We start from the raw sequence: 17,083 nt of genomic DNA, 5'->3' as shown, positions 1-17,083 counted from the left end.
ATTGGCTGTGCAGTTGCTGTACTGGGGGGTGATAAAGCCCAACAGGATGCTCTCAATGGTGTATCTGTAGAAGTTTATGAGTGTCTTAGGGGCCAAGACAAATTCCTTCAGCCTCATGAGGTTGAAGAGGCACTGTTGCGCCTTCTTCACCACACTGTCTGTGTGGATTGACCATTTCAGGTTGTCAGTAATGTGAACACTGAGGAATTTGCAGCTTTTCACCCTCTCCAATACGACCCATTGATGTGGATGGGGCGTGTTCCTTCTGCTGTCTCCTGAAGATCACGATCAGCTCTATCATTTTGCTGACGTTGAGGGAGAGGTTATTTTCTGGCACCACTCCGCCAGAGCCCTCACCTCCTCCCTGTAGGCTAACTCGTCGTTGTTGGTAATCAGGCCTACCACTGTTGTGTCATCTGCAAACTTGATGATGGAGAAAGAGACCATGCAGTCATGAGTGAACTGGGAGTACAGGAGGGGGCTGAACACGCACCCTTGTGGGGCTCCCCTTGTAGAGGATCAGCATAGCGGAGCAGTTGTAGCCTACCTTCACCAACTGGGGTCGGCCCGTCATGAAGTCCAGGACCCAGTTGCACAGGGCAGAGTTCAGACCCAGGGCCCCGAGCTTAGGGATGAGCTTGGAGTGTACTGTGGTGTTGAAGGCTGAGCTGTTGTCTGAACAGCATTCTTACATAGGTATTCCTCTTGTCAAAATGGGATAGGGCTGCGTACAGGCAATTGCATCAACATGGACCTGTTGGGGCGGTATGCAAATTGTAGTGGGTCTTGGCTGTCAGGTAAGGTGGAGGTGATATGATCCTTAATTATCCTCTCAAAGCGCTTCATGATGACAGAAGTGAGCGTTATGGGGCGATAGTCATTTAGTTCAATTACCTTTGCTTTCTTGGGTTCAGGAACTGGGATGGGGAGAGATTGAATATGTCTGAAAACATTCCAGCCAGCTGGTCTGCACATGCTCTGGGAACCTTGTGAGGGTTAACACTCGTAAATGTGTTACTCATGTCAGCCACGGAGAACAAGAGCTCACAGTCCTCGTGAGTGGTGGTGGCCCAGATCGGTCCCTGCCACATACGTCTCATGTCTGAGCTGTTGAACTGTTACTCCATTGTTTTGCCTGTCTGTTTGCCTTATATAGGTCATAGCTGGACTGTTTGTACTCGTCCATGTTCCCAGTCACTTTGCCGTGGTTAAATGCGGTGTTCGTGCTTCCAGTTTTGTGAGAATGCTGCCATCTATCCACGTTTTTTGGATTGAATAAGTTATAATTGTCACAGTGGTAACAACATCCTCTATGCACTTCCTGATAAACTTAGTCACTGTGTATACGTCAATTATTCTCAGAGGCAACCCGGGAACATATCACAATCTTGAAACATAGATTCCGATTGGTCAGACCAATGTTGAACAGTCCTTACTACGGGTACTTCCTGTTTAAGTGTCTGCCTTTAGAAGGGGGGGGTGGGGGGGGCAGAATGGAGGCGTGATCTGATTTTCCTAAGGGCCGTCCCAGAAGGGGGCGTCCCAGAAGGGGGTAGCCGTCCCAGAATGGGAAGTAGCAATGGACAAGAATCCTCTGTCAACACTACAGTCAGCACAGTCAGGGAGGGCTGCATTCCACACAAATAGGGCCAGGAGTTGTTCCCTGACCAGGTGACTTGACCAGGACAATCTCCGGGCCCTAGTCAGGTAACACGTTTAGAAACAACTCCTGTCGCTACATAAAATTATGTAAACACTTTCGGACAACCCGCTTACACTACATTCTACATTCTACATTCTACATTCTCTAGGGTGTTGGTTCAATTGTTTGGTTTGTATATTTTTTTAATTACCTTTTTGGTTTCTGCTCAGAACTTCTTAATTGCATGTTTGATTTGCTTGAACCTATTTTCTCGCAGTGTCTACCTAAGACCGTTTCCTGCTCTATAAATATTTTCCCCTTGAAAATACCATTGTGAGACATAATAAAGGAATGGCAATCAGAATCAGGCATACTTCTGAGGAAATCCTTTACTATTTCCTGACATGAACAGTGATTAGTTACAGCAAGGTCGCTAGACAGACTATTATTTTGAAAAGCCAACCACCAATAATTTCACAACTGGAATACAAAAGAAGTGTGCGTGACAGAATATGATTTGTGATTAATTTTTCGGCTCTTGTCTTTTCTCCGTATGACAATGCAATGAGGATTACTCAGACCTTACAAAAATCCAGGCTAAGCGATGGGTGAATAAACAACGAAAAATACACAAACACTATAGAATTGGTGTAAATTATAGAGTTTTCTTAGATCAATGTTCAAAATCGGTCATGTCGTCTTCTACCTCAGCACCAATGGATAGAATACAAAACATGTAGCCCACAAATAGGGGTGGCTGGAATCAACGTTGAGACAATGTTGCGCGTTGGTTGTGCTTTGATGGCCATACTTTTGGAACTAGTCAAATCACTATCTTCTGTATGAACAGTTGCCTGAGGAAATCACTTTGTCTTTAATCATCTAAGAAGAGGTGATTGGGAAAATAAATTAATTTCACACACGGTCGTCTTCTATTAAAACGTCCTCACAGATAGGGAGCCATGGTGACTCAAATTTCAATTCTGATGAGATAAAAAAATAAATATAGTTTTAATCATGATACGTCTTAAATATGAACCTGTAGCGTGGCCGCGGTCTCATCTTGAACAGTAATGACATTGTCTTCGGTGTCTGAAGGAGGAACGAATGGGAAAGGGGAGCTCTCGACTGGGGAGACAGGGGGAGTAATAGTTTTCTAACAAGATTCCATGGCAGGGCAATCACTTTGGACATTGATTGCGCTGCGTCTCTGATCATGTAACTACTTTGAGAGTGGCAAGAGAGGGGCCTCTCACCATGAGACTGCGTGTGTTTCGATCGATTTATACCGGAGTTCTCATCTAAGATCTCACACCAAAGACCACATACAGTAGCCGATCACTGAGAGAGACCGCCCCACCTCAATTCAGCAGGAGTATGGAATAATCATTAAACCCTTCTCAGGTGTTTTTACTCTTATCATCTTCCTCATAAATTTTGGGATATTTTTTTTTTTACATGATAGTTGTTGTTGGTTATTATGCCTATGTTATAATGGGTCCTACTTTAAACAAAGTACACCTTATAACGATTTTATATAGCATACATAAAGGCTTCATAAGCACTACATGAATGCTTCACAAATCATCTAATGAGCGTAAGTCACACTCTATAAATGGGGTATAAACATACATAGTGCGTTAGGTCACCTTTGACAATGCACCCTACTGTGGTAATTGTTATGTCACTCGTTAGCCACCATTTAGAGTGTGACATATGCTTATAGATGATGTATGTGTGTGTGTGTGTGTGTGTGTGTGTGTGTGTGTGTGTGTGTGTGTGTGTGTGTGTGTGTGTGTGTGCGTGCGTGCGTGCGTGCGTGCGTGCGTGCGTGCGTGCGTGCGTGCGTGACGGGTGGTTGAGTGTATGTAATCTCGGAAACCATCCCAAAAATCTTGCGTAATTACATCAGATGCTCGATTAGGTTCTGGAGAAGATGCATGAGAAAATACACTAATGAGATTAGCTAAGTCTCCACTAGCCTAAAACAGAAACTCAGCCAAAGCCCCACCCCCTTTCCAAAAACGTTCTGCTTGAAACGCCGCACCCACCCACCTCCACCAAACCTTATGCACCCACCTCCACCAAACCTTATGCACCCACCTCCACCAAACCTTATGCATCCACCTCCACCAAACCTTATGCACCCACCTCCACCAAACCTTATGCACCCACCTCCACCAAACCTTATGCACCCACCTCCACCAAACCTTATGCATCCACCTCCACCAAACCTTATGCATCCACCTCCACCAAACCTTATGCATCCACCTCCACCAAACCTTATGCATCCACCTCCACCAAACCTTATGCATCCACCTCCACCAAACCTTATGCATCCACCTCCACCAAACCTTATGCACCCACCTCCACCAAACCTTATGCACCCACCTCCACCAAACCTTATGCACCCACCTCCACCAAACCTTATGCATCCACCTCCACCAAACCTTATGCATCCACCTCCACCAAACCTTATGCACCCACCTCCACCAAACCTTATGCACCCACCTCCACCAAACCTTATGCACCCACCTCCACCAAACCTTATGCATCCACCTCCACCAAACCTTATGCACCCACCTCCACCAAACCTTATGCACCCACCTCCACCAAACCTTATGCATCCACCTCCACCAAACCTTATGCACCCACCTCCACCAAACCTTATGCACCCACCTCCACCAAACCTTATGCATCCACCTCCACCAAACCTTATGCACCCACCTCCACCAAACCTTATGCATCCACCTCCACCAAACCTTATGCATCCACCTCCACCAAACCTTATGCATCCAAATAAACAGTGACGGGAAACATCAAAGCACTAGAACTACTGTCGCGCGTTAGTTATCACATCCAGCAATCTTTTGACTGACGTTAAAGATACCATTTATGTTATGTAGTCTGTCCACGAGAGATTAGGGTGTGTGTGGTGTTCTCTATGCTCTGTGTGTTGCTCAGTGAGACAGAGATGGAGCTCTCCTTTTTTTAATGCACTCATGCTTGACCCTGAGCAACAGGTCAGCCTTATCATCAACATTAATATTTGATAGCCTTTTCGTCTTAAACACTATAAAATATTCAAAGAACTCCATTGAAATGTCACATAAGGAGTGCCGTGGAGACCTGTGAACCAATAACTATCAAGCCATCGACTTGTTTATTTACCAAGCGGAATTTAAATCTAATTGGAATGGTGAGAGGGGAGGTAAACATTATTTCTCAACTCACTAGAGTGTGACGCATATAGAGAGCTGCCTGACCGCCTGTATTATAAAGAGCTGTCTTATAGAGAACTGTCTTATGGAGAGCTGCCTTAAAGAGAGCTGTCATATAGAGAGATGCCTGCGGACTGTCTTATAGAGAACTGCCTTATAGAGAGCAGCTGTGTAGAGAGCTGCCTTATAGAGAGTTGCCTTATAGAGAGCAGCTGTATAGAGAGCTGCCTTATAGAGAGCTGCCTGATAGAGAGCAGCTGTATAGAGAGCTGTCTTATAGAGAGCTGCCTGATAGAGAGCAGCTGTATAGAGAGCTGTCTTATAGAGAGCTGCCTGATAGAGAGCAGCTGTATAGAGAGCTGCCTTATAGAGAGCTGCCTGATAGAGAGCAGCTGTATAGAGAACTGTCTTATAGAGAGCAGCTGTATAGAGAGCTGTCTTATAGAGAGCTGCCTGATAGAGAGCAGCTGTATAGAGAGCTGTCTTATAGAGAGCAGCTGTATAGAGAGCTGTCTTATAGAGAGCTGTCTGACCGACTGACTTATAGAAAGCTGTTTAATAGAGAACTGTTTTATAGAGAACTGTCTCATAGAGAGCTGTCGTATAGAGAGCTGGTTTATAGAAAACTGTCCTAAACAGAGATGTCTTATAGAGAGGTGTCTTATTGAGAGCTGCCGTATGGAGAGCTGTATTTTAGAGAGCTGTCTTATAGAGAGCTGCCTGAATGACGGCCTCTTGGAAAGCGGTCTTATAGAGAACTGTTTTAAAGAGAACTAACTGTCTTATAGGGAGCTGCCACACAGGGAAGTGTACTTTAGAGTGCTGCCGTATAGAGAGCTGCCTGACCGACTGCCTCTTAGAGAGCTGCTTTATAGAGAACTGTCTTATTGAGAGCTGTCTCATAGAGAGCTGTCGTATAGAGAGCTGCCTGACCAACTGCCTCTTAGAGAGCTGCTTTATAGAGAATTGTCTTATAGAGAGCTGTCTTATAGAGAGTTGTTTTATAGAGAGCTGCTTTATAGAGAGTTGTTTTATAGAGAGCTGTCTTATAGAGAACTGTCTTATAGAGAGCTGTGTTATAGAGAGCAGTCTGATTGACTGCCTATTAGAGAACTGTTTTATAGATCTATCTCATTGAGAGCTGTCTTATAGAGAGTTGTTTTATAGAGAGCTACATTTTAAAGAACTGCCTTATAGATAGCTTCCTGACCAACTGTCTTATAGAGAGCTGTTTTATAGAGGACTGCCTTATAGAGAGCTGCCTGAATGACTGCCTCTTGGAGAGCTGTCTCATAGAGAACTGTCTTATAGAGAGCTGTCTTACAGAGGACTGTCTTATAGAGAGCTGCCTGAATGACTGCCTTTTGGAGAGCTGTCTTATGGAGAACGGTCTTAAAGAGAACTGTCTTATAGAGAGCTGTCTTACAGAGGACTGTCTTATAGAGAGCTGCCTGAATGACTGCCTTTTGGAGAGCTGTCTTATGGAGAACGGTCTTAAAGAGAACTGTGGTTAGAGTGTTGGACTAGTAACCGGAAGGTTGCAAGTTCAAATACCCGAGCTGACAAGGTAAAAATCTGTCGTTCCTAGGCCGTCATTGAAAATAAGAATTTGTTCTTAACTGACTTGCCTGGTTAAATAAAGGTACAAAAATCAACAACAAAAAAATAACAAAAATAATTGTGAACTGTCTTATACAGAGCTGTCATAAAGAGAGCTGTCCTATAGAGATCTGCCTTACCGACTAGCTTATAGAGAACTGTCTTATAGATAACGGTCTTATAGAGAGCTACTTGACTGACTGTCTTATGGAATCCTGTCTTATAGACAGCTGTCTTATGGAGAGCTACTTGACTGACTGTCTTATGGAAAGCTGCCTTATAGAGAGCTACTTGACTGACTGTCTTATAGAGAGCTGCCTTATAGAGAGATACTTGACTGACTGTCTTATAAAGATATTCCTGGCCAGCTGCTTTATAGATCTCTTATTCCTTAGATGCTTTATTGACGTGGCGAGCTGCAGGGCCCCAGGGAACGACTGGAATGGCTGACGGGGAGAGCAGAGCAAGCCTCTGTACACCTCCTACATTATTTATGAGAACAAAGTGAGTGAGAGCTGAGGTACTTACAGGGATCATTAGGACACAACAAATCTATCCCAGTAATGTCAATACCAGCATCTCATTAATGCCCCTCCATCCCAGCTGTGAAGAGATGGGGTAAAGAAGTGGATGCTTAAGTGACAGGACTTTATGGGCGCATAAGGTGATGTAACACACAGTAACTTTAAGGTCGGAATGCCAATTAAGGTCGGAATGCCAATTAAGGTCAGAATGCCAATTAAGGTCGGAATGTTGCCAATTCAAATTGTCTTTCTGGTATAAACAAGGCTAGTCCTTCACAATTCTGGCTAAATGGAATGCACTTTAGTTCAATAGCCTATAAGTTAGGAAAGGGCTGTAGGAGAGCCATTGGCAACCCACACTGTCGGATGTAGGCTGGTCTTGGATGTCTGTTTCCAGGAGAACTAAGATGAGATAGTGTATCTGAGCTGCTTCGTTGACACCAGTATAGAGTGTCAGAGGCTGACACCATGCTGCTGGCAACTTGCAACAAACTGACAGCAACAATAGAGTTTATTTTAGGTCAGTACCCAATGCATATCAGCTCAATGATGTCAAATGGGAAGGTTGATGTTACTTTAGTTCTGCCTGATTGAGTTTGACTGGCGGAACCAATCGAAAAGTCCCAAAGGTGCCAACACGGTGTGCAGAGGAAGCTGGTGGGAGGAGCTATAGGAGGACGGGCTCATTGTAATGCCTGGAATGGAATTAATGGAACGGTATCAAACACATCAAATATATGGAAACAACATGTTTGACTCCGTTCCATTTATTTAATTCCAGCCATTGGCAATGAGCAGTGTGGTGTATGGCTGTCAGTGTGGTGTATGGCTCCAGTGTGGTGTATATAGCTCTTCCCATGGCTAGCTTCCACTGACAGTGTGGTGTATGGCTGTATATGGCTGGAGTATGGCTGAAGCTTCAAATGAATGTACGTCTGAAGCAGTGTGGTGTATGGCTGTAGCAGTGTAGCAGTGTATGGCTGTAGCAGTGTGGTGTATGGCTGGCTGAAGCAGTGTGGTGTATGTAGCAGTGTGGTGTATGGCTGAAGCAGTGTATGGTGTGGTGTATGGCTGGCAGTGTGGTGTATGGCTGAAGCAGTGTGGGTGGCTAGCAGTGTGGTGTACGGCTGAAGCAGTGTGGTGTATGGCTGAAGCAGTGTGGTGTATGGCTGTATGTAGCAGTGTGGTGTATGGCTGAAGCAGTGTGGTGTACGGCTGTAGCAGTGTGGTGTATGGCTGTAGCAGTGTGGTGTATGGCTGAAGCAGTGGTGTATGGCTGTAGCAGTGTGGTGTATGGCTGAAGCAGTGTGGTGTATGGCTGGCTGAAGCAGTGTGGTGTATGGCTGAGTGTGGTGTATGGCTGAAGCAGTGTGTGTGGTGAAGCATGGCTGAAGCAGTGTGGTGTACGGCTGTAGCAGTGTGGTGTATGGCTGAAGCAGTGTGGTGTATGGCTGTAGCAGTGTGGTGTATGGCTGTAGCAGTGTGGTGTATGGCTGTAGCAGTGTAGTGTATGGCTGTAGCAGTGTGGTGTATGGCTGTAGCAGTGTGGTGTATGGCTGTAGCAGTGTGGTGTATGGCTGAAGCAGTGTGGTGTATGGCTGAAGCAGTGTGGTGTACGGCTGTAGCAGTGTGGTGTACGGCTGAAGCAGTGTAGTGTATGGCTGAAGCAGTGTAGTGTATGGCTGTAGCAGTGTGGTGTATGGCTGAAGCAGTGTGGTGTATGGCTGAAGCTGTGTGGTGTTCGGCTGAAGCAGTGTGGTGTATGGCTGAAGCAGTGTGGTGTATGGCTGTAGCTGTGTGGTGTTCGGCTGTAGCAGTGTAGTGTATGGCTGAAGCAGTGTGGTGTATGGCTGTAGCAGTGTGGTGTATGGCTGTAGTGGTGTCGTGTATGGCTGAAGCAGTGTGGTGTATGGCTGTAGCAGTGTAGTGTATGGCTGAAGCAGTGTGGTGTATGGCTGTAGCAGTGTGGTGTATGGCTGAAGCAGTGTGGTGTGTGGTGTACAGTGTGGTGTATGGCTGTAGCAGTGTGGTGTATGGCTGGCAGTGTGGTGTATGGCTGAAGCAGTGTGGTGTAAGCAGTGTGGTGTATGGCTGAAGCAGTGTGGTGTATGGCTGTAGCAGTGTGAAGCAGTGTATGGCTGTAGCAGTGTGGTGTATGGCTGTATGGCTGTAGCAGTGTGGCTGTAGTGTGGTGTATGGGCTGGTGTATGGCTGTAGCAGTGTGGTGTATGGCTGTAGCAGTGTGGTGTATGGCTGTAGCAGTGTGGTGTATGGCTGTAGCAGTGTAGTGTATGGCTGAAGCAGTGTAGTGTATGGCTGTAGCTGTGTGGTGTATGGCTGCAGTGTAGTGTATGGCTGAAGCAGTGTAGTGTATGGCTGTAGCAGTGTGGTGTATGGCTGTAGCAGTGTAGTGTATGGCTGAAGCAGTGTAGTGTATGGCTGTAGCAGTGTGGTGTATGGCTGAAGCAGTGTAGTGTATGGCTGAAGCAGTGTAGTGTATGGCTGTAGCAGTGTGGTGTATGGCTGAAGCAGTGTAGTGTACGGCTGTAGCAGTGTGGTGTATGGCTGAAGCAGTGTACGGCTGTGTATGGCTGCAGTGTGGTGTAAGCAGTGTGGTGTATGGCTGAAGCAGTGTAGTGTATGGCTGTAGCAGTGTGGTGTATGGCTGTAGCAGTGTGGTGTATGGCTGAAGCAGTGTGGTGTATGGCTGTAGCAGTGTGGTGTATGGCTGTAGCAGTGTGGTGTATGGCTGTAGCAGTGTGGTGTATGGCTGTAGCAGTGTGGTGTATGGCTGTAGCAGTGTGGTGTATGGCTGTAGCACTGTGGTGTATGGCTGTAGCACTGTGGTGTATGGCTGAAGCAGTGTGGTGTACGGCTGTAGCAGTGTGGTGTACAGTATGGCTGAAACAGGTGTCTTACCGTCCTGTGCACCTTGTCCTCCAGGTCTTGATTGATCCTCTGTTGAGCTGCGTAACTGCTCTGGATCCTGCATGACAGGAAAGAGTACATATTGGTGAAACATTGGCTATGTAAGTCAGAGAATGAACATGCTTTCAAAACCAAGTATTCATTGACTTTTTTTGTCAAGATGATGAATATGAAAATCCAAAGCAATGGATTTGGATTTGAAAATTATTCAATGGATATCTCTGGTTGTCTGTACTGCACTATTTATACTGTACAGTAATTATTTTTGGACGAGAATCCTAGCCTCACAATGGAAGCATGGAAAAAACAATTTCATGTGATCAAAGCAGGATTTTGAATTCCTTTCGTGCTTTTTTTTGTGGGGGGAGAGAGAGAGAGAAAAGCCGATGAAGAATGCATAATCAAACCCATTGGACTGACGCATGACTCATGAATGAGCAGAGGAATTTTGGCAACGTTTCAGCGCGAGGTGTGTTTCCTTGCACAAAACACTGTTTCTGGTCGGCTTCCAAAACATTAGTGGGTTTTAATGGAATAAGCTGCTCTTCCATCACCACTTTCCATTAGTTCAATCATTACCAGCATTAGGCTACTATCTCTTTTTTTTAAACCACACAGTGCTGCATGCCATTATCACTGGCCCTGGTCTCATGGGGGTTTGGATACATTGTAGCATTTTTGACCCCATTGACGAAGCAGCTGTGGAGATCCATTATCACTGGCCCTGGTCTCATGGGGGTTTGGGGGTTTGGATCCATTATCACTGGCCCTGGTCTCATGGGGGTTTGGATACATTGTAGCATTTTGACCCCATTGACGAAGCAGCTGTTGAGATCCATTATCACTGGCCCTGGTCTCATGGGGGTTTGGGGGTTTGGATACACTGGCCCTGGTCTCATGGGGGTTTGGATACATTTTTGACCCCATTGACGAACCAGCTGTTGAGATCCATTATCAAGCAGCTGTGGAGATCCATTATCACTGGCCCTGGTCTCATGGGGGTTTGGATACATTGTAGCATTTTTGACCCCATTGACGAAGCAGCTGTTGAGATCCATTATCACTGGCCCTGGTCTCATGGGGGTTTGGATACATTGTAGCATTTTTGACCCCATTGACGAAGCAGCTGTTGAGATCCATTATCACTGGCCCTGGTCTCATGGGGGTTTGGATACATTGTAGCATTTTTGACCCCATTGACGAAGCAGCTGTGGAGATCCATTGTTAAAATAAACGTCTGTCATAGAGGAAATGACGTCGCTCTAGAACTGAAGTGGGCCTGGAGGTTACGTTGCAGGATGGTCAACAATGATTTCTCTCAGAACATGTTCTGTATGCTTCATTTGTTCACTGTCACAAGTTCAATTCATATTGCTATTGCAGGGGGATACATTGGACAATTGTAACACAGGTTAGTTGTAACAGGTTAAATAACTCAAATTAGAAACAAAAGGTTTTATTCAATGTGCCAATGCTTGATTAGTGTCTCCACATGTCTATGAATATTTTTTTCAAATGAATCAATTATTTTGGATTTTATATATATATATATATATATATATATATATATATATATATTTTTTTTTTTTTAAATAAGGTTATTTCTCTTTTTGGATTTTTGATCTGTGGAACATTCTCCACGTATCTAAACATATATAATTTTTGATCAATAAGATATGATCTTTTGATTAGTATTGACTTTAATTAATAAGTAAAGGCTCCTATGCTCGGGGTTGGTTTTAACACCATGTTAACGCAATTTACTCTCATCTAGAATTATATAATCTAGAGATACATTCATATATTTATAGCACATTTCCACTGCTTTATGGCAACTTTGGCAGTGCAACTGAGAACATTTTGACAACTAATACAGACTATAATATTAAACTATGACATCCCTAAAAGATAAAAGTATTTTCTTTTAAATTAAATTTAGTGTAATTTCATCCAAATATCAGTGGCATTGTTATACTAACCGTCATTTTGACAATTAAAGACATTGGTACAACTGTCCCATATACTGTTACAGCTAACCGTGCTATTGGGGTTCATTGTAACAGCAGGACCTTTTCTGACTTTGGGTCTTGCAAGATATAATTGTGAAGAATCCACATTTTACACAGGTCTCTAAAAATTTGCAGAGAAATGTAAATTGTTTGTGTGAAATTTTGAAATATCTACACTGTTAAAATGTCAAAATGTGTCAAAATGTGTTAGTATTGTCCCCGTCTCCCCTAAGTAATTTGCTATGTTTATTACTTTAAGTAAATATGGTAACTTCCCAATCAAAGGGAAGTTAAGTTTTTCTCTATATCTGGCCCAGATGAGGCCAGTAATTTAGGGAACTGAAAAGCCACTGGCTACATAAGTAATTCGGTTGTAAATTGCTTTACCTTTCATAGTTACTTGGCTTTTGATTCAGCTCTGCAGTAACACAGATGATTTAGCTAATTATGGTCTGGACTGAAGACATTGATTAGTTGAATCAAGGTATGTTACTGCAGGGAAGAATCACAGACAATAGTTGGAGAACCTTGCATTAGATTATTCCCAATGCAGATTCAGTTGAATTAGTAGATGTGTAAATACATTGACTCATTGAGTTAAGATGAACGATGACATAGTCACGATTTGTTAGACACAACAGCTGTGGTAAGATACTAAAGATGGTGTAACAGGACTGACATGTTGTAACAGGACTGAGATGGTGTAACAGGACTGAGATGGTGTAACAGGACTGAGATGTTATAACAGGACTGAGATGGTGTAACAGGACTGACATGTTGTAACAGGACTGAGATGTTATAACAGGACTGAGATGGTGTAACAGGACTGAGATGTTGTAACAGGACTGAGATGGTGTAACAGGACTGAGATGGTGTAACAGGACTGAGATGGTGTAACAGGACTGAGATGTTATAACAGGACTGAGATGGTGTAACAGGACTGACATGTTGTAACAGGACTGAGATGGTGTAACAGGACTGAGATGTTATAACAGGACTGAGATGGTGTAACAGGACTGAGATGTTGTAACAGGACTGACATGTTGTAACAGGACTGACATTTTGTAACAGGACTGAGATGTTGTAACAGGACTGAGATGGTGTAACAGGACTGACATACCTGCGTAGTTTGTCAGTGAATTTCTCCAACTCTTCCTGGGCTCGACGGAGTTCCGTCTCCAGGTACTGACGGGTGGAGTCAAACTCAGACTCCACCATCTCTAGTTTGTGGGTGGTGTAAGACAGACGCTTGCGAAGATCATCCTTGTGATCATGTAGAGAACTAGGCAGGAAGTAGAGTGACAGGCAGACAGACAACGAGGTCAAAACAGCTCATGGTATCATTAGGTCTTAATTCAGGCTGTGAGCAGTGTTGGGGAGGTTATATTCTAAATGCAATATGTTAGTTACTAGTAACATGTCCGAAATTGTAATCAGTAACATAACTTTTGGATTACCCAAAATCAGTCATGTAATCTGATTACTTTCAGTTGCTTTTGGATATCCATCAAAAATATCCATCAAATGCATTTGGTGTGTCATCATAGTGGTGGTCTCTGACATCATACTAGTCTCTGACATCATGGTGGTCTCTGACATCATAGTGGTCTCTGACATCATAGTGGTCTCTGACATCATAGTGGTCTCGGACATCATAGTGGTCTCGGACTTGTGGTCAGGCTCGCTAAGGTCGAACAAATTTAAACTACCGCATTTTTTCAATGTTGAATGAAATGTAATTGATAAAACAGAAAAGTGTTATAATGTATATTTTCACGCATGTAACTGTAATCAATTACTCCACAACCGTGGATGTGAGCAATGCTAAATATTCTTTATGTACAAATTCAAGTTCATGACTAGACATAACATACGTTAGATATTCAAGACCTAAACAAAATGTTTCTGTATTGATAATTATATAATGTCATCTACATATTGACTGTCTTCTGAAGTGTGATTAAAAATATACATTTGACATTCTCAAAAGGTATTAATTGTTTACAGTATGGTTGCATGACATGAATTTGTCCAGAACTGACTTACTTAAATAAAGGGTAAAAATAAAAACACAATCGGACTTAGATAAGAGCGAAAGAGAGAGGCATGAAATGGAGGTGAAATCTAATTCAGCTGGTGTGAAAATCCCCAGCCAAGGAAGGCCTGTGGGTATGTATTGATGGATGGAAGCTAGAGCGCTAATGATTTTCCATTGACAGCCAGGGAACAGGAACCAGCTCACAATTCTGTAATGGGTCACTCCCGTTACACACCTCTCCAGCATGAAATCACTGGCAAACCAGGAAGAGATTCTGATTCTATCGAGATGCAGCACCATGATGGATTTGTGTGTGTGTAGGAGGAAGGATGTGAATGGGGTTATTGGGCTTGGTTGGTGAATACGTTTGGTTTTATATAGATTGTGTACAGTATGTATCTATAGGAGAATACTGAGAATTTTTATCTGGAGAGTGCATGAGTCAATAAGTTTCTTTGACGTAATGAGTTTCTCTGACCTTCTATGGTAAATGAGAGAGAGAATATGTGTTTGCATGTGTGTGTGTGTGTGTGTGTGTGTGTGTGTGTGTGTGTGTGTGTGTGTGTGTGTGTGTGTGTGTGTGTGTGTGTGTGTGTGTGTGTGTGTGTGTGTGTGTGTGTGTGTGTGTGTGTGTGTGTGTGTGTGTGTGTGTGTGTGTGTGTGTGTGAGAGACAAAGACATACACAGACAAAGAAAAAGAGAGAGGCTGGGAATGAAGTACTAGGTAGGAAAGGGAATGAAGAACAGGGGGGCAGTTTTCTCTGGGGGTTTAGATTCTGGCTCAGAGACAATACTCCTGGAGATGTTCACTATCACACTGCCACTGCCACACTGGTCTCATGTCACAGCAGTTCAGCGCCAAACTCAGAGGACGGCCCCTTTTAAGGGATCATGTGACTCTCTCACAGCCTGGTTGGCTATTGCAGAAATAGATTGACACGGCCAACCAGCTTGAAAGATGAAAGACATTACAGTGCATTAGAACGATGTAGGACAAAGGCTTGACTCTGTCTGCCTACAAATTATGGATGCATGGTATTCAAAACTGCAGTGAGGTTGTAGGAAATAAGTCAGTTAAAGATGCGCTATGCAGGAATCGCTCCGCCATTTCCTGGTTGCAAAAATTAAAATAGTTTGCCTAATTTGAGTTTATATGACAAAACAAGCAAGTAGAGTGTAGAGAATCACTGCACCATCTAAACCGCTGTGAAATATATGTCCCAGAACCAGAAAGATTGTACTTTCAACTGTTTGAAGCTGGAGTACAAAAATGAAACTTAAGAATGGGAAGAGAATAGAAATAGCATCTACCATGTCTTAGACTTGCTTTCAATGAGAATGACAGATCTATAACCCACATTTCTACGTGAATTTAGTTGGGTCACATATTGCAGCTTTAAGTCTACTGTTATGCCTGCCAGTCTGGACAACACGTTATGCCTGCCAGTCTGGACGTTATGATAGGTGTCTTAGGGACTTAAGTTGTGGGTTAAACCCAGACTCTGACATGCTAGGCTAGCCCTTGCATTTCCTACAAAGTCTTTACAAGACTGTCACTGAAAGCAGTAAGTGATTGGCAGGCATAGTGTGCACATTGCATTGATTTCTGTGGCATAAAACACTAATTAGTATACTGAAATTGGGAAATATCATAGACTGTATTTGGTAACATATAGCACAACGTCAGCTTTTCAAGGTTGCCTGTCTTTGTTATCTGAATTGTTGGACACAGAAATAAGGTGTTAAATGAACAACAGACTGATGTAATGAAATTGGTACCATGACAATGGCTTTCAATTGAGATTCAATTTGAACAGTGGTCTAAAGTACTTAAGTAAACATACTTTAAAGTACTACTTAAGTAGGTTTTTTTGGGGTATCTTTACTTTACTTTACTATTTATATTTTTGACCACCTTTACCTTTACTTCACTATGTCCCTGAAGAAAATAATGTACTTTCTATTCCATGCATTTTCCCTGACATCCAAAAGTAAAGTTACATTTTGAATGCTTAGCAGGACAGGAAAATGGTCCAACTCACGCACTCATGAAGAGAACTTCCCTGCTCATCTCTACTGCCTCTGATTTGGCAGACTCACTAAACACAAATGCTTCATTTGAAAAACTATTTCTGAGTGTTGGAGTGTTCCCCTGACTGTCCGTAATTTTAAAAAGCAAGAAAATCGTCAATATTTAAGGAATTTGAAATAATTTATACTTTTACTTTTGATACTTAAGTATATTTAAAATCAAATACTTTTAGACTTTTACTCAAGTAGTATTTTACTGGGTGACTTTCACAATTATGTTAAGGTATTTTTACTTTTACTCAAGTATGACAATTGGGTACTTTTTCTACCACAGCATTTTAAATCGTTTAATGGTGTTAAGAAATAAAATGAATGAAGTGGATTCTTGTCTTGAAGTGGATATGATCGAATGAAATGAAATGGGTGGCTTTTAAAAGTGGAAACTTCCATCTTACCTTCTTTTCTGATGCTTGCAACCATTTCTCCCAGCTTTGAGTGCTGTTCTCCCAATATATATCTTTTTCATATTCTTCGCTCTGCATTCACTTTCATGTGTTTTCTAGTCGATTCCCAATAATGCTGATGCAGAGTGTGACGTCTAACCTCAACCACTCAGGCCATAAGTCTTGCCTGTGGAGTCAGATAGCAGTTGTCTATCTGTGTTGACCCTGCCAACAGACCACAGAAACAGTGCTGCAGTCACAGATTCAATTGTATATGTTATACATTACTACGACTAGCTTTTAGGTGCTGTGAACTCATGCATTCATTTGCTCTTTTTGAACAAGCTCACATTCTTCACAGATAATATCTACGAAGGTCAAAGGTAAGATTCATACTTCCTCCAAAGGCTCCAATGTGCCACTTGATGAGTTCCCCTTTCATATCTCTCCCTTTGTCCAATTCATAATCCTCAACAGAACGCATCCACAAACAGCTAAATCCTATGAAGCATCGATTAAATTAGCTGGCAGGTTATTCCCCTATAAATCAGCATTACAGAGCTGACAGAACCTACTGTATTGTGTGTCTATTCATCACGCTCCACCTGGGCTGACTGTTATATCAGTGGAGGAGCTAGCTAGCGTTTA

The 17,083-nt window shown here is 43.1% G+C and overlaps 1 protein-coding gene across 1 annotated transcript in view; it reads right to left on the bottom strand.

The window, feature by feature from the left end:
* Nucleotides 1-16,648, bottom strand: part of LOC118362128 (brain-enriched guanylate kinase-associated protein-like) — a 46,256-nt gene extending 29,608 nt beyond the window's left edge. The window contains exons 1-3 of the mRNA XM_052485834.1: nucleotides 16,448-16,648; nucleotides 13,044-13,205; nucleotides 9,906-9,972 (exon numbers count right to left, since the gene is read on the bottom strand). Coding sequence (XP_052341794.1) covers nucleotides 9,906-9,972; nucleotides 13,044-13,205; nucleotides 16,448-16,518 — 300 coding nt within the window. The 5' untranslated portion in view covers nucleotides 16,519-16,648. The remainder of the gene's footprint in view (nucleotides 1-9,905; nucleotides 9,973-13,043; nucleotides 13,206-16,447) is intronic.
* Nucleotides 16,649-17,083: the final 435 nt, after the last annotated feature.

The sequence above is a fragment of the Oncorhynchus keta genome, chromosome 29 (assembly GCF_023373465.1).
Source record: "Oncorhynchus keta strain PuntledgeMale-10-30-2019 chromosome 29, Oket_V2, whole genome shotgun sequence".
Classification (NCBI taxonomy): domain Eukaryota; kingdom Metazoa; phylum Chordata; class Actinopteri; order Salmoniformes; family Salmonidae; genus Oncorhynchus; species Oncorhynchus keta.
Note: the sequence above shows the minus strand (reverse complement) of the source record. Positions and strands in the feature narration are given on the sequence as shown.